This window comes from Sphaerodactylus townsendi, linkage group LG05 (genome assembly GCF_021028975.2).
Source record: "Sphaerodactylus townsendi isolate TG3544 linkage group LG05, MPM_Stown_v2.3, whole genome shotgun sequence".
NCBI lineage: Eukaryota > Metazoa > Chordata > Lepidosauria > Squamata > Sphaerodactylidae > Sphaerodactylus > Sphaerodactylus townsendi.
In genome coordinates, this window is record NC_059429.1 from 109933980 (window position 1) to 109957668 (window position 23689).

At 45.5% G+C, this 23689-nt stretch overlaps 1 protein-coding gene across 1 annotated transcript; it reads left to right on the plus strand.

Annotated features, from left to right (window-relative positions):
• The first annotated feature begins 9900 nt into the window (after nt 1–9900).
• Nucleotides 9901–22351, plus strand: LOC125432634 (neuritin-like). Its single transcript, XM_048496397.1, has 3 exons — nt 9901–10192; nt 11154–11316; nt 21434–22351. Exons 1-3 carry the CDS (start codon nt 10150–10152, stop codon nt 21648–21650), a joined length of 423 nt encoding a protein of 140 aa, XP_048352354.1. The 5' UTR covers nt 9901–10149; the 3' UTR covers nt 21651–22351.
• The last annotated feature ends 1338 nt before the right edge of the window (nt 22352–23689 follow it).

Sequence of the window (23689 nt, forward strand, 5' to 3'; positions counted from 1 at the left end):
GGATTTATATCCCCTTTCCCAAGCCTTTTGCAGGAGACTCAAGGGAGGCTTGCAATCTCCTTGCCTTCCCCTCACAACTAAACACCCTGTGAGGTGGGCGAGGCCTCAGGAGAACCTCAGAAGCACCTCGTGACCTTCAGCCCAAGGTCACCAGCTGGCGCAGTGTTGGAGCAGCTGCAAGCCTAACCTCGAATTCCCCCCAGATAAGCTTCCCACAGCCTCAGGGCCGGCAGAGCGGGAATCAAACCCAGCCCTCCACGGTCAGAGTGCACCTGCTCTTAGCCACTCACCTTCCTGCTGCTCCTGTGTGGGCCAGCAAGTAACTGTCACTTTACTGCCTTGCGCTGTTCTGGGCCGTGTGTCTGCGGGGTCTGGTGCGTGCTGTTCCCCTTGTTTGGGTCTGTCTCTCAATAGCTGGGATGGCACCCTCAGAGGTGCTTGGTGGTGTCATCTCCAGGAAAGCCTGCCTCCTGCAAGTGTTGTGTGTGTTCTGGCCTGTGTGCTGTGCCTGCGAGATTCTTTGCCTCTACATTTTGCACACTCCATTGCTGCCAATGAGGAATTTCTGAGGGTTCCTGCAGGGGGTGCATTTTTTTAGGTGTATACTCGGCACCAAAACTTCAGGTGTGTCATCAGGAGACTGTCCCCGATGATGCGGTAGCCACTTCATTTAAGCTCCCATTGTAAAACGTACTGGAGGATGTGGGCCACACCCCTTTCGAAGTCCATAGCTTCGGCCCCGATGATCCAAATTGCATCAGACTTGGGGTACTGGCCGTAGGACAATTCTTTTGTTGATACCCTGAAATTCTGTGCCTGGCGCCATTAGCTTCAAAAAATGCTTGTGCTTTGCTGTTTACTCATTCCACCAAGCTTCATGTCTAGCAGCTGTCACCCGATAAAACACGACTTTTAAACTAGTTAGCGGCACTAAATTTCAGGAACGTCATCCAGGCGATGATACCCACCAAGCGTTTTCGGTGCAGTTTGATTCAGGGGAGTTAAAGTTATGGACCCTAAAAGGGGTTGGCCCATTCCATTATTGTTCTACCGGGTGCTAAGTATATGTTTTCGCTACCACTTTGAAAGTCCACATGGCCTCGATGGATCCTTTCAAACTGTACTAAACTAGGGGGGGTGTTATCAGGACAGTCCCCTGATGATAGTTCCTGAAGACTGTTGCGCGCTCGATATGTTCTAAAAAATAAAAAGCTCTCTGCAGGCACTCCCCAGAAATTCTCCTCATTGACAGCAATACAGAAGTCACTAAAGAACAAAGTTAATCTTGGTCACTTTTCTGGGGGGTGCCTGCCAATAGGTGACATATTAGAAATATTAATAGAGTTTCAACAGTGTCATCCAAGACAGCCCTTATGGTACCCCAAGTTTAGTGAAGTTTGGTTCAGGGGCCAAAGTTATGGACCCTCCCACATTCTATATTAACTCCCATTAGAGCAATGGGGATGGAGCACCCCTTTGAGGGGTCCATAACTTTGGCCCCCTTATCCAAACTGCATCAAACTTCTGGGGGTAGCATAAGGCCAGTCTCCCTGATGATACCCCGGAAATTTTAAGCTTTGGTGCCAATATGTCTAAAAATGCGCCCCTGCAGGTATGGAAACGTGGAAAAACACCCCAAAATAATAAAACACCCCTAAATTCTGGCAGATTTTCTCCCAGCTGTGACGCCTCCTCCAGTCCGAACTCTGCGGAGTTCGGAATTCAACGCATCCGAACCAATGATCCTGAATCTGGGCCGAATCCTGAATTGAACTAATCTGGCTGGTATTGACCAACCCTAGAAAGCAGCACCAAAACATGCAAAATAAAGAGGCTCAACCTAAAATCAAGGGGAATCCCCCGGCCCCCATCTGTGCCAATTTCAAACTAACTAACACTAATCTAGCCTGAGGTCTAATTTGCATATTACAAAGCTTTAATGTCCCCCATGCATCTTTTGGATACAGCCATTTCTGCCACACTAACCTCTCCCAACCCTGGCCCCCTGATCCCAATCTGTTCTCAGTTCTTACAGGATGCACTCTCCCTGCACCAGCCGCTGCACCACACAGCCTGGAAAACCCACAACTTAACTTGTGGTGCGACCTGGCTTGTTACCAATTGAAACAAAGAAGGACATTCCTTTTGTCTTTGGGGTTGGCTAGCTTTCTGTGGTCAATTGCATTAGTTCCTCACTCTTTGACCTGGCCTCTCAGATCATGTAACTTGAGTCATTCTTGCTTTTGTTCTGCTCATTAGCAAGCTTCTTTCATTTACAGTACTCTGCTCCTAATGAGTTCTAAAATTTCTCCAACCCAGAATCTTTTCCATTAAGTGTGGCATGAATGCAAAGTAAAGTTCAGGTAGAGAGCTAAAAAACAGTCCAGTTCTTATATCTTCCTCTAGCACTTTACCAGGCAATTGCAAACTTGTCAATTAAATTTAACAAGTTTTCTACATGGGCTTCTGTATTGCTATTTCCCTGAAGCCCGATGGAGAAAAAGTTCTCTAAACATTGTTAATGACCCTGCCAAGGCAATCTTTCTTCACCAAATACTTTTGCATAGGGCATTAATAATCACCCCTTTCACCGGCTTCTTTTTTCCTTTTATATAGACCAATTGGGAATTAGCCAGTGCACCAATAATTAAATTTTGTGCTTTCCCATTTGCATTTCCTTCTCATGATATTTTCTGGACCACAAAGGTCACGGAGCAATGAGGAAACATTAGCTCTTTCCTCTTTCAGCTGAGGCTCAGTTCCAAAAGCCGCATGATTAAAATTATCGCCAAGCTTTAGACACTTCCTCATGGATGGCTTTTCCTTTCTCTATGCCATACTTGCATCCCAAAATATGGAAGGGGAGGGACTCTCTGCACCTAGAGCTTGGAAATAGTAGGTGTTAGGCAGATGCCCTCTCACCTTTTCCTTGCTAGCAGCGGGCTGCAAAGCCCATTCGAAGCTACTCAAGTAAGAGAAAAAAGGTGGAAACAAATAGAAAAAAAATCCATTTTAACTTTTAAAATTCACTCTGGGGCACCACATGACCCTGTTAGAGTGTAATGGTTAAATAGCAAAGCTTGCCCAGTCATGGAAGAGTGATATTGGAGTGCACTCCGGCAGTTTTTTATCCTGCCTTTATGCTACTGTGAAAGCTGTTTGAGTGCTCTGAGTGTCAAAAGGGGAAAAAGTTTCCATAAATGGGGTCAATAGCAAGGATATGGTTCCTTCCGCGACATGGCAGAATAATGCACTTTTCAATCCACTTTCAATGCACTTTGCAGCTTGGTTTTACTGTTCGAACAGCAAAAACCACTTGCAAACAATTATTGCAAATGGATTTTGAAAGTCGCGTTATTCGTATACATGGAAGGGGCCACTCATAGAAGTAGTGGTTCCCAACACATGGTTCCCATAATCAGTGGTTTCCTGACACCCACTTGCTTCTTCCCAAAATACCCATATTCCCCAAAGCAAAGACTATCCTTCACCTCACTGGCCCAGGAGGTACTTCAGAAGACCCCAGGAAAGATCACTACTGGGTCTATTGGGAGCACCTTCATGTAAATAGCTGCCCCTATCATATGAGGATGCTTGACTTGGAATTTCCCAACACTTTACAATTGCCCCCACCAGTCATTTGGGTTCTGCTTCTCGTAGAAGTGATTTAGTGGTGACATCCATTGTGTATGCTACATGCTGTACAGTTTATGGCAGCCTCACATTTTAATGTGATTGGTGTTTGGAATATGCTGCCACAGGAGATGGTGATGGCCACTAACCTGGATAGCTTTAAAAGGGGCTTGGACAGATTTATGGAGGAGAAGTCGATTTATGGCTACCAATCTTGATCCTCTTTGATCTGAGATTGCAAATGCCTTAACAGACCAGGTGCTTGGGAGCAACAGCAGCAGAAGGCCATTGCGTTCACATCCTACATGCGAGCTCCCAAAGGCACCTGGTGGGCCACTGTGAGTAGCAGAGAGCTGGACTAGATGGACTTTGGTCTGATCCAGCTGGCTTGTTCTTATGTTCTTAATGATCTCCAAAATGTCCTATCATTAAAAGCCTTCCTCAGATCTTGTAAATTGAGGTCTGTGCCTTTTTTAATGGAGTCAATCTATCGTATGTTGGGTCTTCCTCTTTTCCTGTTGCCTTAATTTTTTCCTAGCATTGCAACAAGTAGGAGGATCCGTAGTATAAGACATTGCTTGGCTGGTCATATATTGTAGAATTTTTGTTTCATTGGTATGCAATTCTAATCCTTTGTGTCCACTAGGACAATGACAGAATTGCTTCAGAGAATTCTGTAAAATACTACTGAAAATAGTGACCTTTTTTTTGCTGAAACTATAAGAAATATCCAGCAGATGGTGCTAAACTTTTGCTCTGTCAAGTAATCATAAGTAGGAATTCTGTTTCTAGCGAAAAATACCATCTATTTTAGAAAGACTAGATCAGTGATGGCGAACCTATGGCACGGGTGCCAGAGGTGGCACTCAGAGCCCTCTCTATGGGCACGTGCAAATAGAGTGCCTCCTCCACACATCTAGGCTGGCCTGGGCCACTGGGCTCGATTATTAGCATTAAACCTAAGACCTGTTTTTGGGGAAGTAGTGTAGGTAACCCTGTTAAGCGATGTTAAACTAAAGCGTAATCCTTTACTTGGGAGTAAGCTCGGTTGCTGGCAATGGGGCTTGCTTCTGAGTAAACCCTCCTAGGGTCGTGATTCACCTGTTGGAAGAGTTGCACAGTTGCTTCAAAGCAAAGCCACCAACTACCACTCTTACTCCTGAGTAATGCACGCCTCGGAGCCAACCGTTTTTTCTAAACAAAAACCTCAATATTCAGGTTAAATTACCATGTTGGCACTTTGCGATAAATAAGTGGGTTTTGGGTTGCAATTTGGGCACTCGGTCTTGAAAAGGTTCGCCATCGCTGGATGTGTGGAGGAGGCACTCTATTTGCACGTGCCCACAGAGAGGGCTCTGAGTGCCACCTCTGGCACCCATGCCATAGGTTCGCCATCACTGATCTAGATCAACAGCTAATGAGTCCTGGTCGCAGGCTGAATTTTGCCCATTTTAGTATAGCTGATGGAAAATAATGACAAAGCTTCCTGACAACATATGGAGACCATGGCAAAGTGATAGATCATTTGCTTTGCATGCAGAAGGTGACTGGTTCAATCCCTGGCATCTCCAATTAATCAAACGATAAATGATGGGAAAGACCTCTGCTTAAGGCTAGCTGCTGCCAGTCAGAGTAGGCAATACTGATCTTCATAGACCAGCTTCTGGTCTAAGCTCAATACTCTAACTGCGGAACGAAGTTATTAAGCAAAACTACCCAAAAGGATTGACCTGCTTTCTCCTCCTGTGGAAATTGCTGTTGGGGATCCAACGTTGCTGTTTTCATATCAGAGACTAAAGTGCTTTTTATGCACCTACCTTGTGCAGTGCAATAACAAAAGCTTCTTTGCTTAGAAGAAGAAGAAGAAGAGTTTGGATTTATGTCCCCTTTCTCCTCCTGCAGAAGACTCCAAAGGGGCTTACAATCTCCTTTGCCCTTCCCCCCTCACAACAAATTACCCCCTGTGAGTGGTAGAGTGGGGCTAGAGAGCTCCGAGAGCGACGGCTTCAGCCAAGGTCACCCAGCTGGTGTGTGTGTGTGTGGAGCATACACAGGCTACCCGCGACTTCCCCAGATAAGCCTCCACAGCTCAAATGGCGGCAGAGTGTATGGAATCCCAAACCTGCCCTCCAGATTAGATAATAATTGTGCTCTTAACCTTTAACACGCCACGGTTGCTCACTTAGAACGTACAATTGGTTTCCATCCCACACGAAGATTGTTGCTTTGACATGTCACCAAAACAGCCATAGTCAGGCTCAAAACACTTCAAAATGTCCTGTGCAAAAACAAGTTCAGTATTGGATTGCCAGCTGATCATAAAAAATGCCTGCTTGGCCAGCTCCTGAGCTTTTAACAGGAGGCTATAAAGGTGGCAAGTGAAACTTCCTCCTACACGGAGAAGTCCCAGAAAGTTTTTGTCACCTGCTGGTGTCATCAGAGCAAGTTGATAAAAGCACAGGAGCCAATTTCTTTAAACAGTGGGAATCACCATGTACCAAAAAAGGAGGCTGTTCATGATCTCCAGCTGTAGAAATAATCCTTATCTTAATGCTCTTACGCAAAGTGTGCAGTCACAACCACATACTTAAAAAAAAAAACTTCTGGTTTAATTAATCTGGAATAGTTCTGCCATACCCTAGTTCTGCCATCTCTACAATCCTCCCAATCGCTTCTTTTAAGTCTATCCTCAATAAGAAGATTAGGGATTCTATTAATAAGACCCTAGAAAGAACCCCGTTGGATCACACCAATGCCTATCTAGACCCAGCATTTTGTTTTCCACTACGGTCAAGCATATGCAGCTGGGAAGACTGCAAGTAAGACAGTGGTTGTGGGGCCTCAGTATTTTGTATTTAGAGGTATGTGTGATGTCCCTGAACACAGATGACCCATTTAAAGCATAAAGCCCATGATAGACATTTCCCACATGAATGTTTCTTCTCTCCTGGAATATTGCATACAGTTCAGGGGGCATCACAATTCAAGAAGGATATTGAGAAGGATTACCAAAAGGGTAAAAGGTCTGGAATCCATGCCCTACGTATATTCTGTAGCTAGAGAAGGTTAAGAAGTGACATGGTAGCCATGTTTAGATATTTGAAGGGATGTCATGTTGGTGAGGCAGCAAGCTTGTTTTCTGCAGCTCCAAACACTAGGATCAGGAGTCATGGGTTCAAGGTGAAGGAAAAGAGATTCCACCTAAACATCTGAAAAACTTCTTGACAGTAAGGATTGTTCCAAAGTGGAATGCCGTACCTCGGAGTGTGGTGGAGTCTCCTTCTTTGGATGTTTTTAAAGAGAGGTTTGATGGCGATCTGTCAGGAGTGCTTTGATTGCTTGTTCCTGCATTGCAGGGGGTTGGACTTGATGACCCTCAGGGACTCTATGATTCTATGATCCTTTTCAAGCCCACTTCATTAAATACTGATTTTCACTACATTCTGGCTTGGATACACTAAAGCATTTCCTTGGATGGAAAGATTTCTGCTCATGGTGTATAACTTTGTTGCTTCCCCCTCCATCTGAAGCATTAAATGCCCCCCAGTGCTGGTATTAGAGGACAGGAGACCATTGGCGTAGTGCCAATGGGGCCAGGTGGGGCACTATGCCCCGGGAGGAGCAGCAGAGGGGGTGGGGCTGGGCCATGGAAGGGGTGTGGTGTGGCATTCTGGGGCGTGGCGGGAGTGGACGGTGCTGTGGCGGGGCGCAGGGCATGTGCGTGCCCCAGGCCCCAGGCGCAGTTTCCCCTTGCTCCGCCTCTGATCATGAGCAACATTGGGGGGTGGGGGTGGAGCATTGTGGGCAGCAGTGTGATATGGGAAGTGAAAAAGTCATGCTCCACAAGGAGAAATTCTCACTGCACAAATATTCCTGTAGATCCAAGTCCATGCAGTAGGAAATCCCACTTATTAATCTCACAAATGAATGATAGACTTTGTGAAGGAAATCCCATTAATTAATTCCATAAATGGATGATAGGATGTGTGAAGCTGCACTTTTGACAACAAATCATCAGTTTTAGTACTTGAGCATGAAACATCACACTTGGTTACACTTTCAAAAGTGCTTACCTTTGGTTGAGTTGTGTCCTTTGACTGCTGTTTAGCCCACCCCAGGGTTGGCTAAACAGCAGTCAAAGGACACAACTCAACCAAAGGTAAGCACTTTTAAATGCCATTTACTTTAAGCATACCATATATTTAAATAACTTTCTTCCATCAAAATGTTATAACTATAAATGGCACCAGACAGTAATTTAGTTTGATGGATTTTATTATTCAATGAATAGGTGTATGTTTTTGTATGCATTTTATTGATAAATTTTGGATTCAGTTTTTAAAAACATGGAAATTTTTGGTAAAGCCAAATAAAGCTTTTCCTTTGTCTTTATTTGGCTTTTAACCAAATTTTTCGGGTTTTAAAAACTTGAAAAAATGTAATTCTCCCTGCTGTGGCTTCTTAAGCATTTTATACTTTAAGCTACTATGAGCCTGTCTTTGCACAGGGGCAGTGCAGTATAAATTCATTCATTCATTCATTCATTCATTCATTCATTCATTCATTCATTCATTCATTCATTCATTCATTCATTCATTCATTCATTCATTCATTCATTCATTCAAATAATTAACAAACAAACAAACAAACAAACAAACAAACAAACAAACAAACAAACAAACAAATAAGCCTGAAACTGTTTAACTTTACTGGACCATGGCCAAAGTGGTCTGAGAAATGTGACCACCTTTCCACCTTTCTAGGCTTCAGTGCAAGAGTTTTGCTAAAGACAATTTTAGAGCAGCTAGGTGGTGCGCTATCCTCAGTAGTGTACACAGCACATACCACTACAACATACCTGTACATCTTTCCTTGTGAATATGCACAACCTTTGTTGCTTAGAGTCACATTCTGTGACAGTTAGAAGCAGTGTCCTTCATGGAAAGAGTGAGAGAAAATACTCAAATGCATTGACATTGCACAACCATTTGCACTTGCAATGGAGATTCTGCACAGCAGGGTTTTGCCCCATTATTAGCCATGTTTCCCTTTGACACAAGAAGTGGACTGATGCCACTCCTCAGCACAATCATGTGCCATCATCATTCTCCACCCCTTTAAAAAAAAGGGGGGGGCACCTATAGCACTGCTGCAGAATAGCACACTGCCACAATCCCTCTTCCTTTCTCCCTCATAGTTAAAATTAAATTTGAAATGGTAAACATATTCACACTGCAGTTTTATAATAGGCCCCAAATAGTGCAACTGCGCGCGCTCTCTCTCTCTTTAAAATTACATAGTATTGGCAAAAGGGAGAGATTCGGATCTGGTCTTCAGAAATAAGCTCTGCTAGGTTCAGAAACGCGTTCCCACCAGAAAATCCAAACACTTTGTTTTGTTTTTATTGTTAAACGAACGCTCCCTTTAGTATACTTTCCATACAAAAAGGGGGAAGGGTCATGTCTAAGGTGACCAGATGGTCACTTTTGTGATTCGAGAGGGGAGGAGGCGACTTTGTGCATGCGCGCAAGCGCAAGCAGCCGCAGGAGCGCACTGCCTTCTGGGGCTTGCCGTTTCCCGCCCTGTCACAGGGCGGCAAACGGCAAGCCCCAGAAGGCTGTGCTCCTGCGGCCGCGCGCGCAGGAGGCTGCCGCACTGCCTTGCGCCCCAGAAGGCAGTGCGGCAGCCTCCAAAAAATCAGGACAATTTGAAGAACCCACGGGATGCGGGACAAATTGTTTAAAGGCAGGACTGTCCCGCCAAAAGCGGGATGTCTGGTCAGCCTAGTCATGTCCCCCTAGAAAGCAATTCCACATCTTGGGGGGTCACTACGGAAAAGGCCCACGGTACATCGTCCTGGGAAAGCATCTGGAAACTTGCAGAATAATGCACTTTCAAACTGCTTTCAGTGCTCTTTGAAGCTGTGCGGAATAGCAAAATCCACTTGCAAACAGTTGTGAAAGTGGTTTGAAAACGCATTATTTTGCGTGTGCGGAAGGGGCCTCGGTTTGTTGAATAAAGACGTTTGGTTTCTCTGCATCATCTGTCTTCCTTTTCACTCAGAACTGCACCCCTGGAGAACTTCACGGTTCTGGCTTAGAAGGGCACATTTGGTGCACCAGTCCGGCTTGCGCCAGAGTTTCCTCCCCACCCTTCACACGCTCCTTGATTCTCGCAAAAAATCCCACCCCCCCACCCCCCGCACGTCTGCCACAGAAGCACCTGGGCAAGAGAGCGCTCTTCTGCTTGGGTCTGCAGACTCCTCCCTGGACGGCACCCCACGGCGAAGACAGACTCCAGGGAGCTGGAGAGCAAAGGCACTGGGTTCTGCACGCAGGCGGAGGGCTGGGACTCTGCTCCTGCAAGGCCGGGGTGGGCTGGGGGCGCCAGGCGAGCTCGCCCTCCGAGGGACCCGACGGCTGCGCTTCCCCGCGGCGCAGAGGGGCGCGAGGCGGCGAGACGCCTGCCCGGGTGCGAGGGATGGGCGCGCGGCGGGAGCGCGGCTGAGGTCCCGGGATGGGCCAGGCACCGGCCGCGGCGCTGCTGCTCCTGGCGCTGGGTGAGTGCGAGCCGGGGGAGGAAGCGGCTTCGGAGATGCTCCCGGGGGTCAGGCGGATCTTGGGACGGGAGGGGGGGGGGGATCTCGTTCTCGTCCCAGGGGAAAGTGGTCGCGGGGGAGAAAGTTTCTAAGGCGCCCAAATGGCTAATTCTGCCCTCTATCCCCCCCCCCCCCCCCCCGCCACTCCTTTCACATTTTAATCTCTCCTACAACGCGATCCTCTATCATACGGGCCATCCTCTCTCTTCTTTCTGCTTTGATGGGGGAGCCGGGGAGGGAGCGAATCCTGCCGTTTGTTGGGTCTCCAGTTTTACTCCTGTGTCAGTAACAGCTACTAACAGTCTCAACTTTAGTAAGGCTTCCCCTCTCTCCCCCAAAGGACATGAAACAGCAGGGAAAACTTTTCCTACTGAATTTCTGCATCTCGCGCATCTCTGTGAAAGACGTCAGATCTCTTCCGGAGGGAAAATGTTAGGAAACGGAGCTTGTTTTAAGTAACTCCCAGTGGCTCTCCAGGAAAATATTTCTATGAATATTTCATAGAAGGGGGCTAAAATGGGAAAGCCTCTTTGCAAACTTGGGCAATGAATTATTGAGCCGAATTCACCTTTCAACATTTATATTTACTAACCACGTTTTTTCTCCTGCGCTTCTTCTCTGCAGTTGGAGGCGCTGCACATTTCCCCACATTTTATCTTCACAGTAATCCTGAGCTTTGGCTCAGAAATCTTGATTTGCCATCAACTTCATTTGCAAAGGGTGGGGGGGGGGAAGAGAACAGAGAATAGTTTTGTAATGTTTGCTGCATAGCTCTAGTTCTTTTGTAAATACTGTACATAAGGAACTGGGAACCAACTTCGTCTTGCTTGACCCCTTGGGAATCGGGATCTCAATCTGGCAACGAAGCCGCTCATAGGAGATTTGCATCAGCACGTTACATGAATCTCATTTCCATTTGCAGCATCTCTGCTCAAGGCTCTGGCTGCAGAAACTCAATGTGAAAACATTTACCAAGATATCTCAAACTGCATCTTAAAACTAGGGGAAAACATGGCCAGCTTTGAAGAGGAGGAAGGGAGTGAAGACGAACAGAGCCAGAGCCAGGAAGTGCGCACTGTCTGTGGGTGAGTGGCACATGCTCATAATTACCTCCATGCTCACTTGCCATGTTCTTGCTAGAACAGGAGGGGAAGCAAATTTGCCCCCCCCCCCCAAATATCTGATGTGGAAACTTTTCCTGGTTGTCTCTAGATGTTTGATCTGTAGGTAATATTTCATAATGGCTGATATCGATATGGGATCGTATTTGATGGCTGACACACCAGGGTTATTTTGTATACAACAGCATTTTGATGACAGGCGTCCCCTAATATTTGGCTATACTTGACAAGTGAGGTGCAGTCCAGGCTGACTGTAGCCAAGTGACATGCCAGACTAGGAAGGCCAGCCGCAGCCATCCCATGAGGGGTGCCAACCTTGAGGACGCCTGCTTTTTCACTTGATCTCCAAATGATCAAGATCAGTTCCCCTGGAGAAAACGGCTGCTTTGGAGAGTGGACTCAATGTCATTATAGCCTGGTGAGGTCCAGCGGTGCATCTAGGAAAAATGTAGCCCGGTTCAAAATCTGAGCCCTCCACTCCCCCGTATGGGTGGCCGCCCTCCCCCACCATGACCAAACAACTGTTTTTGCACTAGGTCAGTGTATGGACCCGGGAGGGAAGAGGAGGGGTGTGGGGGTGATTTTCCGCCTTCCACGTGACTAAATAGCCGTAGCCCGGGAACATTTGACCCCATATGTCCCCCTGGGTGGTACGCCCCAGCTGGTCCTTCTCCTCCTCAAACCATACCTTCCCCATGCTGCACCTCCAAGATCTCCAGGTATTTCCCATCCCAGAGCTGGCAGCCCTACCTACCACCCTCCACTTGCTCACCTGATTTTAAAAAAATCTTCTTTGCAGTGTCCAAATCCAAATCCAAAACCTTTATTAGGCATAAAACCGGTGTGTGTCAAAAATTCCAAATACAATAAGATCATTATTGCGCAACTTGCAGTACACAGAGTAAAAATGTAGCATCTTTGCAGTGTGTTAAATGACCTCAGTGCATGATTTATCACTGTCTAGAAAGGCAAACATTTTTCTGCACTAGAGTCTGTAAATTGGGGGCGGGGGGACTGTGGCAGAGCATCTGGTGCCATAGATTCCAGGTTCAATCTCTGGCATCTCCATTGAAAGGTCAGGTAGCAGGTGATGTGAAAAGAGCTCTTTCTGAGACCCTGGAGAGCTGTTGCCTATCTGAGTAGAGTAGACAATGCTAAGTTTGATAGACTAATGGCATGACTCAGAAGACTGCATTTTCATGTTTTCAGATCTGTATTTATTCTTGCCACATGTGAACAAGAAAACGTGTTTTTTGTCCAATCCTGTGAAAACATTTTACCTTTAAGAATAAACAGTACTAACATCAAGAAACTGAACTGGGCACTAGTTCTGGATGCACCAGTTTTAAACTGTACTGCCTGCTTTACAAGAGAAGATCCATTCGCTCAGGTTATAACAATGGTTTCATCAGTTGACTTGTTGAAAGGAGAGCCCATGACAGGCCCAGTGCCCCAGGCCCGGTGCCCCAGTGCCTTGATCATCTTCCCCTCAGCCTGACCCTGCTTTCAATAATGCTTAATAGCTGATAGTATTTGAACCATGGCGCACAACGGTGTTTTTTTTATTTGATAGTATTTGACAATTTATGTGTTTTCATATTCAATTACTTCCAAAACATCCAGAGATACCAACAAATTTACAGAACTCAGTCTCTGAATTTTGAGGTAAATTTTCAGCTTTGAAACAGAGATCTTCCTTGAGTACTGATATGTAGTGTATTGTGAGAGCGCCCCCCGCCCCTGCATAGAAAATCATCTCAATTCGCTTTCATAACAACTTTGTGAGGTAGGTTAAACTGTCAGAAAATGGCTGGCTAAAATTCCTCCCAATTATTGTGATGAATAAGGATTGAAAGCCATATTTCCCTGGACCAAGTCCAGCACACCAATCATTATACCATGACCACTAAGGCCGAGGTCCCCAAGCTTTTTGAACCCACAGGCACCTTTGGAATTATGACACAGCATGGAGGGCACAGCCATGAAATGGCTGTTACACAGGGCCGGAGCGAGGGGAAACTATGCCTGGGGCATGCGTGCGCCTGCGCCCCTGCCACGTTTCTGCCATGCCCCAGAACCCCCGCGCCACACCCCCACACCAGTGCGCGCCCGGTGCATCGTGTACCCCCGCCCCTTGGTGCTACGCCACTGCTGTTACAGCTTAGCTTGAGTAACACAGCTAAGATCCTTGTGCTATGCTGCCAAAGCAATATTCATCTTCACAGTCAGTCAAATCTCCAATGACCAATCGGCAGTTTTTCTGGGCAACATCTGGCCCCACCCACTTTCTAAAAACCCTTGCACTATGGCTTTGTTTATGGGAATGCAGCCTTGGAGCTGGGAGATCTGGCTTCTTCATCTCTCTCCTGGATTCTCTGGATGGGTTTGAGTCTCTCTCAGACCTTTACTTTTAAAATAGGAACTCATGCTGCCAACCTAAGCATTGCTGGGAGGACTACTACAAGATTGACAATATATAAAGTGTATAACATAGATTAATTAATCGCACTATTAGTTGACAAGATTAATTGATCATACAGCTAGTAGCTTAAAGCAATCCGGTTTGACACAAGTGTAGACACTTCAACTCTGGGAAGGATTTATTCTTCTGAAGGATGTGGGGTTCAGGTGCATGCAGCCATTTGTCTATTAGTCATCTAATCAGAACTGATAAAGGAGTCAAGCGTCCAAGGCACTTGAAGTCCAGCCTGGCATGTGTCTGGGTAGAGGGGATCTGATTAAAAGTGAACGAGGGAAAGGGGAGAAAGAAAAGAAGGATTTGCTAAGAGGAAAGGGCTGTCATTCAAAGTTTGAAGAATGAATATGTGGGAGTAAGAAGGGCAAGAAAGAAATTCGGAAAGGCAGAAAGCAATCAAGGGAAAAGCTAGCGCTTGGGGGAGGCATAGGCCAGGAATGGTCCCGAGAGAAGAATGGAGAAGATTAGAAAAGCAGGAATGACTCTGCTAATAAAGAACAGGAACCGACAAAATGACAAGCCAGGTGAAGGTGGCAAAAGCAATTTTGTTCGCTCAGGGTTAAGGGGTTAATGAAGGAGACAAGGAGGAAAGATCTGGGAGGATGAATGGTAGAGGGAAGTTGACCTGAAGTGGGAAGAGAAACTGATCAGATATAGTTTAGAGGGTAGCCCTATTGTTCTGCAGCAGAACATCTAGATTTGAGTCCACAAGAACCTTAGAGATCAACAAGAATGTTTTTTATATATAAGCTTTTGAGAAAGTTTCCTTTGTCAGATATCTGTATGCCCAAAAAATCTTGCTGGACTGAGATATATTGTTTAACTGAACCTAATCACATGTTACAGAGGAGAAGAAAATGAGTTGGATTTCGATCCCCCCCTTTCTTTCCAGTAAGGAGACTCAAAGGGGCTTACAAACTCCTTTCCCATCCCCCCCTTACAACAAACACCCTGTGAGGTGGGTGAGGCTGAGAGAGCTCTGAAGAACTGTGACTAGCCCAAGGTCACCCAGCTGGCATGAATTGGAGTGCACAAGCTAATCTAGTTCACCAGATAAGCCTCCACAGCTCATGACAGAACGGGGAATCAAACCCAGTTCTTCAGATTAGAGTGCACTTCTCTTAACCATTACATCACGCTGGCTCTTATACCCCATATGCCCCTCATCAGAATACATTTCCCCATGGAGGCCAGTAGCATCTTCTTGGATCCATTTTCAGGTTATGAAAACAGTAGGAGTCGTGAAAGCCACAAGTCCCCCTTTCCCCACACTCTATAGTCCCAATCCTAACAGGGATGTTGCACACCTGAACTGTGCCTTTGCACATTGGCCACAAAATATTTCAAAGAGATAAAATGTCAGTGGGAAGTAACGAAACAATCCCTGCTATTTTTTATGAGGCACAGAACTCAAGCATTAGGAGGTCAGTTTAGACATTCTTAAAAAGCATATGTAGGCTATGCAAAATGGAACAGTTCCTCTATGCCAGTGTAACCATGATGCATAGTGAGGCACTTGAAGGAAATGAGCTCACTTATAAACTCCTAACTCTATATCACATTAGGGTAGGCAACCCCGGCAAAAGTACCTGCCAGTGGCACATCAGACCCTTTTGCTTGGCCATAGCTCTGCCAATTAATTGCGTCACTGTCAGTACTGCTGAGGTCAGCAAGGTGGGAGAAGGCAGTAGGTATGGTTTATGCCCATCATTGCTTCCCACACCTGCACAACCACCAGTCAAGTCCCGGGAGAATCTCTGCGATGCTGGCAGCACCATATGGGCTTGGCTTATTCCAAGCGTGTCTTCAAGTACATCTCATCTCTCTCATTTTGTTTGCTGTCATTCTAACATCTCTATAGCTCCCGGGCCAAAAAGGTTGCCCACCTAGCATTATGTTATCCTTGGTTCCTCCCTAGGCCCACCGTGAGTACTTTCAATCAGAAATGCCTTCTAAATGAGAGCCAGCGTGGAGAGACAGCATGGTGTAGCAGTTAAGAGCAGGTGCACTCTAATCTGGAGAATCGGGTTTGATTCCCCACTCTGCCACTTGAGCTATGGAGGCTTATCTGGGGAACTAAATTAGCTTGTGCACTCCAACACATGCCAGCTGGGTGACCTTGGGCTAGGCATAGTTCTTTGGAGCTCTCTTTGCCCCATCTACCTCACAGGGTGTTTGTTGTGAGGGTGGGGGAAGGGAAAGGAGTTTGTAAGCCCCTTTGAGTCTCCTTACAGGAGAGAAAGGGGGGATATAAATCTTCTTCTTCTTCCCCTTCCTCATGCATGCTGTGAATTCAGCTCCTAGACATGTGAAGTCCTGAATATGGCACACCAGGAGAGATGGTTTCTGCCTTTTCATCCCCTCCTTCTTGTTTGGTTGAACATCCAGCCCAATTAAGAGTTCTTGGGAACTCTAAATCTTGCACACTACCTCATGAGGCTTTGACTAATGTTGCATTTGCATATTTCCCCCTTATTGACTAATACAGACACCTGCATGTTGAGTGAGGCCTGAAATTCTCCCAGGATTACAACTGACTCAAGACTAGAGGTCAGGTCCCCTGAAGGAAATGGCAGCTTCAGGGTGCTGACTCTATGGCTTCACAGCCACACAGACTGGTTTATTTCTCCCCCAAACTCTGTCCTCTCCAGGCATTGCCCCCAGATTTCCAGGAATTTCTCAGTTTGTGAAACTAGATTTTTTTTTGGTTGGGCTGTCCTGTTCTATCTTTCTAGTAAGAAAGGCAGTGACAGAATAATTGAGTCCTCAGAAAGCAAATTGGCAAAAGAGCGGGCAGGGGAGTCCAATTTACAGGTGCAACATCCCCCTGAAGTTCAATACCAACAAGACAACATGACTATGGTATTTCTTGCATGTAGAAAATGAAACATACTGGGAATCGTGATTAGTTGAAAAGGGCAGTGGGGAGGATGCTGCTGGCAATTGACTCTCCTCTTGTCTTGCTCGGAAGTGTGAATTTTTAACTGTTCCCTGATTAATTTGCTTGCCCTCCAATTTGCTTCCCCTTCCTCAATTAAGCCGCTCCAAGCCTCTTAACAGCCCCCAACGAGTTCACATTGTTTTGCACGGGTCCTGCTCATTATTTTCTCTCAATGTTTATTCTGCCACAGTAGTTCTATTTAATGAGCTCTTTACAGCTGGCATTTGGATAATCGTCCTGAGATCAAAATGATTGCTATTTTGGTGCTGGCATTGGAGGGGGAAAGGAGGACTTCCCTGCAACCAAGGTCTGCTGTTGGCTGAAAGCTCTGCTTGTGAGTGATATTGAGGGGTATCATCAGACAATTTCACAAGTGAAGAAGTTTCGGGCAAGTCGACACAAGGAAACTGAACATACAAAGCAGCGTACCAGGGAATACAGTTGTGTCCTGCCCTATTCCTATACCATTTGGGAAAGCCAATGCATTCTTTAGCAGTTAGAAAGTCAGTACAGGATGTGTGCGTGTTTCCTAGGCAGGTGTGGGAAAAGCTGCTAGAGGGAAATTTACCAAAAAGCTCCGAAAACCCTGCAGCCAAATGTGGTGGAGGGAACGCTGGAGGGAAGCACAACAAAAGATTAGTATAGATCTGCCTCAGGGAGAGTACAGAAATCATTTTCAGTCTGCCTCAGTCTGCCTCAGCCTGCCTCAGCAAAAGAGTAGACTGCTTGAATGGCAGCTCTGCCTGGTAGCATGGCAGAGTGGTATAACTACCTCTGCGAGAGAATGAGGCCTATCTCTGGAAATGAGCAGACCTCATACTATTAGAATGGGTATATCTACAGAAAATGGCACCTGGGGCAAGAATTAAAAAGCAGACATCTTTTAGGTAACTGTATCTGTCTGACTCTTGGAAACGGGCAGGCAGGTATGAGTGGAATCCTGTGTGGGTAAAAGGATCCCACAGTGAAAGCTTTTTTGTTCTGTAAATGTCCGAGAGAATTCAGACCACACTCTGAAGCCACAGCAAGCCTCTTCCAGGTTTCTCTTTTGACAATCTGGAAACCTGTGCAGCTGATCTGTTCTTTAAAGCCAACTTGTAAATGAATAAAATTGTCTTTGTTAGTTACATACAACTCCTTCCTCAGTGATCTATGTTCTACTTGCTTTGTATTTTTAGTGTTTTTTCAGTTTTCGGCCAGCAGGGGGCGCGGTTTTTAAGCTAGCAGCACCACAACAGAGGTGTTCCTCCCATTGGGCAAAGTGGGCAGTTGCCCAGGGTGCCCCCTTGTGGTGGGCGCCAAAAATGCAGGTTCGTTTGGGGGATTTTGTATTTTCAGTGTTTTTTCCGTTTTTGGCCTACAGAGGGTGCAGATTTTAGGCTAGCAGCACCAAAATTTCAGGGATTTTTTGGGAGACTCTCCTGATGATATCACCCAGGTTTGGTGAGGTTTGGTTTAGGGCAGGGGTAGGGAACCTGCGGCTCTCCAGATGTTCAGGAACTACAATTCCCATCAGCCCCTACCAGCATGGCCAATTGGCCATGCTGGTAGGGGCTGATGGGAATTGTAGTTCCTGAACATCTGGAGAGCTGCAGGTTCCCTACCCCTGGTTTAGGGAGTCCTAAGTTATAGACTTCTAAAGGGAGTGCCCCCACCTCCATTGTTTCCAATGGGAGCTAATAGGAGATGGGGCTACACCTTTGAGGGTCCATAACTTTGGACCCCCTGAACCAACCTTCACCAAACCTGGGTAGTATCATCAGTAGGGTCTCACGAAGATACTCTGAAATTGTGGTGCTGCTATCTTAATAATTGCACCCCTGACAGCAGGAACCCCCTAAATTTCCCCTGATTCTCCCTTTCAATCCACTCCCGTCCTACTGATCCTTGTTTTCTTTCTTTTATTCTCTCAATGCCTAATAAAGGTTATTATTATTATTATTAAATCCATCTCCTTCGGCATGGATTTAAAGGGAGAATCTGAGGTCCCCAGTTTAAACATTGAAAGTGATGCTGTTTCAGGGTGGGGGAGAATCCACCCCAAAATAGCATCACTTTCAATGTTGTTTAAACTGGGGACCCCAGATCCTCCTTTTAAGGTGGATTTAAAAGGAGAATCTGGGCTCCCCAGTTTAAACACCATTGAAAATGATGCTGTTTGGGGGTGGACTCCAGCATCAATTGTTTAAACTAGGGAGCCCAGATTCTCCTTTTAAATCCACCTTAAAGGGAGAATCTGGGGTCCCCAGTTTAAATAACATTGAAAGTGATGCTATTTTCCCCAATTGGGGGGACTGGATACAACACCATAAAATGTTTTCATAGCAGTAATAAAACATTTTGAAAGCATTTTGAAAATGTTTTAAAAAATTATTTCTGCTGTGTGGCATGGCCCATTGCTGCGTTCAGATTTGTGAGTTGGGGCATTTTCTATAATGTGATGGTGACTTTGAAATGACCTAGTGGAAAAAATCATTGTTTGGTCACAGTGGGGGAGGGTAGCTGCCCATGGGGGGCATGAAACTCATGTTTTGCCCAGGGCTCCAGTCTGCCAAGGTACGCCACTGCACCACAATTTCAGGGATCTTTCAGGAGACCCTCCTGGTGATACCTCCTAGGTTTGGTGAAGGGGGTCCAAAGCTATGGACTCCCAAAAGGGGTGCCCCTCCCCCACTGTTTCCAATGGGAGCTAATAGGAGATGGGGCTACACCTTTGAGGGTCCATAACTTTGGACCCCGTGAACCAAACTTCACCAAACCTGGGTGGCATCATAAGGAGAGTCTCCTAAAGACACTCTGAAATTTTGGTGCTGCTAGCTTGACAATTGCATCCCTGACAGCAGGCAACCTCCAAATTTTTCCAGATTCTCCTTTTAAATCCACCCCCTTCAACATGGATTTAAAGGGAGAATGTAAGGTCCCCAGTTTAAACATTGAAAGTGATGCTGTTTCAGGGTGGGGGAGAATCCACCCCAAAATTTTCAATGTTGTTTTAACTGGGGACTCCAGATTCTCCCTTTAAAGTGAATTTAAAAGAAGAATCTGGACTCCCTAGTTTAAACACCATTGAAAGTGACGCTGTTTGGGGGTGGATTCCACTGGAGGTGTTTTATGAGAGATGATGCTGACATTTGTTTGGTGAATGTTTTGCTGGGGGTGATTTGTGAAAGATTTACATGCTTAATACCCACTTGCACTGGCTTGGAGCTGTTTCTCAGGCTAACAACATGCCTGTTAGGGTTGGTGTGAGGACAAAATTAGGAAAGAGGTGGGGAGAGCCATATATGTTTTGCTGGGGTAGGAGGTGTTTTGTGAGCTGGTGCAAAAAAAAAAACATTGTTTGGTCGTGGTGGGGAAGGGTTTGTGTGTTTGGCCCATGGGGTGGGGGGGTGGGGGTGCGCCAAACTCAGGTTTTGTCCCCAGGGCCCAGTTTGCCTAGATATGCCTCTGGACCCAAGATACCACAAGTACAACTAAGGAGCAAATTCATGCAACCATAACGATCACAGGAGATCTCAATGGTATGAAATGGCTGCCGCAAATCAGTTATCAAGGAGTCCATTATTTTGCCTAATGGTGCTCATCTTGTCCTTAGCACGGGGCAATTGAGGAGAAAAGTAACAGAATGTTCAGGGTTTAGTAATATTTATTAAGGGAATTCTACGATGCCTCTTCGGAAAAAAAATCAAGCCCTCTCATTCAGATGTCAGCACTGTGCCTTGGAGAGAAACACATCCGACTGTGACATGCCTCTGTAGATGCCAGCCATAGATGGGGGCAGAGTGCTAGGAGCAAAAACTACCAGCCCACAGCCACACAGCCTGGAAAAGATAACCCACAACAGCTAGTTGATGCTGGCTGTGAAAGCCTTCAACAGTACATTAACATATAAATTAACCTTGAAATTCCTGCATGAACTGGGGGTTGTTAAGACCATGCTGCAGTGCTGGGCTATGAAGATGTGCACCGAGGATTTCAGAAAGCAACCCATACCTATCATGATAGCTGTCCTGGGATTTCCCACCTTCTACACAAACTATTGACTCATGTGTTCTTAGAGTTAAGCTCCTTTGAACACCCATCTTAACAGCTTTCTTAAGCTGTGTTGATATGATTAAAAGAAAGTCCTGATTCAAATGTCATCTTGCCATGACCTCGCTAGTGGCATTAGGGAAACCACTCTCTCAGGCCTATCTTTCAAGGCTGCTTAAAATACTGGCCCACCTTACAAGGGTGGTTCAATTATTGCTGGGACCCCATTTGCATAGCACTTTCAGTATGCAAGGTACTTCATATATGTTAAGATGCTGACAGCGACGATGGCAAATGAAATTCTGCTGCAAGGGGTTACTCAGGTCCTGCCACGTTCACACATTTCTCTTGCATAGAGACAGATTCTGCACAAGGTTTATGCTCATTTCAAGTCACACCAGATTATTTATATAGTAGAGTACTTGTAGACTTCAATAGATCATCTTTTTTGGGGTGAGCAATGGCACTCCAAAAAAGGAAGGAGCAGGCCCTAACTTTAATGTGTAATAATTATACAAACAGTTCGACCATCAGGGTACATACTCTGCATACTCTGGTTTCAAAAATACGTAGTGGCTTCCCTGCTTCATTTCACAGGAACTAACAGTCTCCTCTTTATTCCTTTGCTGCAGATATTGGGATGAGTTTCACGCCTGTGCTTTGACAGCTCTATGGGAGTGCCAGCGAGAGGCTGCAGCTGTCTGGGAGAGGCTGAAAAAGGAATCTAAGAAAATCCAATTCCAAAGCAGCTTATTTGACCTCTGCGCCTCACAGAATTCAAGCACTGTGCAAATTTCACATATATTGCTGCTAAGCATCACTTCAGTGGTCACTTTGCTTAATTTATAAAGCTGGAAGCTCTGCAATTTGAACATCTGTACAATTATATTCCCTCCTCTCAAATATTTGACTAAATATGTGTGTGAACGATTTTCTGTGTCTGTGAAAACAATCTGTAGCATTTCCTAACCTTTAACCCACCCACCCCCCAAAAAAACCTGTGTTATCAACAGTATTTTTAGCAACTGCTCTTGTTTGATCTTGTGCATGTGAACTTGCATAGTGATGGTAGACTTAAGATGATAAGATAAAGATTCTGGGGAAAAGACAGTAGCTCAAATCCCTGCTCTCTGCAACTTGGCCTGGCTGTTTGGATACGTGTTGGTAGTAGTACCTAGATGTTGTTGACTTCCTCCCATACAGACATACACAACCTTCCTTCAGTAGCAGCCTTTGATGCAAATGGGATAGCTGGATAACCTCATGGAATGGCACAGGCTTTTTCTAAAGAACCAAATTCACCTGGATTCACAATCACAAGAAACATTCATTGATGGAACTCATGGCTGTATTTTTGGGTACTCACCTGGCCATTCTCAGGACCAGCTGATCTGCAAACATGCTTTGGGTCATAAAGATGATGACCTCAGAAAGATAAACCCAACCCTACTGCATCCTAGAGCTTGACAGTGTAACCATGGAGTGCTGCAGACCAAAGATGGTTGATGGACCACCAAGCTTACTAATAAACATGGACCTTTTGAACTTTATATTCCAATCTGTACCACCTTTCTTCTTGATAATTTTTCTCTTCTCCCACATGCTTAAGGATTATGGTCTGGCAAATTCTTCCCATTGGAAGGCACGCCAGTTCCTTTAGCGAATAATCATGGGTCAGATGCCCACCATGTATTGATGAGTTTATACCGCCCTTTCCTTTCAGGCTAAGGACTAAAACACAAGTAGTGTAAAGATATGAGATCTACTTTTCTGCCCATTTTCAAAGCAGATATTTCAGCATAATTTACTTCATGTACAGTGTTATCCTTACAGGAATAAAATGGAGGAAGGGAAGGAGGACCATGCAGAACCTAAGCTCCTTGAAGGGGGGTGATATGAAAAAGCTAGCCAAAAGGAACTGTGTTTATTTTAACTCGTTTGTACGTTGCCTTTCTTCCCAAAGGGGACTCAACGTGGCTTATGCCATTCTCTCCTCCATTTTATGCTCACAACAATCTTGTGAGTAAGTTAAGCTCAAGCTTACCCAGCGAAATTCCATAGCACAAGTGGGGATTCAAACATGGGCTTCCCAGTTTCTAGTCCAGCCCTCTTAACCACTACACCACACTGCCTCTACTTAAGGCTAGATCAAAGCTACCTTTTCGAGATTTTCTGAAGCACCACCCAGTTTCAGTGTATCCTGATTATAATATCTCCTGTTTTTAAGAATCCATGGCTACTTATTTTGCAGGATCCCGTGTCTTGCTGACTGATAAACCCCTCTTCAAATTGTTGCTGCAGATCTCCAAAATCCCTTCCTTGATTTAGCAATTCTGGACGAAATGTCAGGGTTTGGCCAAAGGGTCTGGCAACAGAGGCAGGTGTTGCAGAAACTCTCTGAGAAAAACCCTCCAGGGCTAGTGCAAGTTCAGACTCATTAAGGAAGGGAAGCCATCTGTCATTCATCTACTCCAAACCAGTGCATAGGCAGCAGAAAGGAGCACAAATATAGGAAAAATGGAAGTTGGACTTTAAAGGCTAGAGATGGAGAAAGGACAGTCTTGTCTTTTGGGAAAAAACCCTCAAAATATTACACCTCCACTCAAATACTGGCTGGTGCCCTATTTTGCTACACAAAATAGAACTCTAGAGTTTAACAGAGGCGTAATTCAATGGGATTTAATTTTCAAGGATGCCCATACACAATTGTAGTCTAAGCTGGCCAAGGCTTCTTTTGTCATTTCAGAGTTAGGACTGTAAAACAAAAGGTTTTGCATTGCATCCTCACATAAAAATATTTTCTTCTTTGCTCTCTCTCCTTTTGTTTTTTTTGTAAATTCCAGCAAGAGGGGGAGTTTTATGTAAGTTTTCACAATGCTTTACAAACC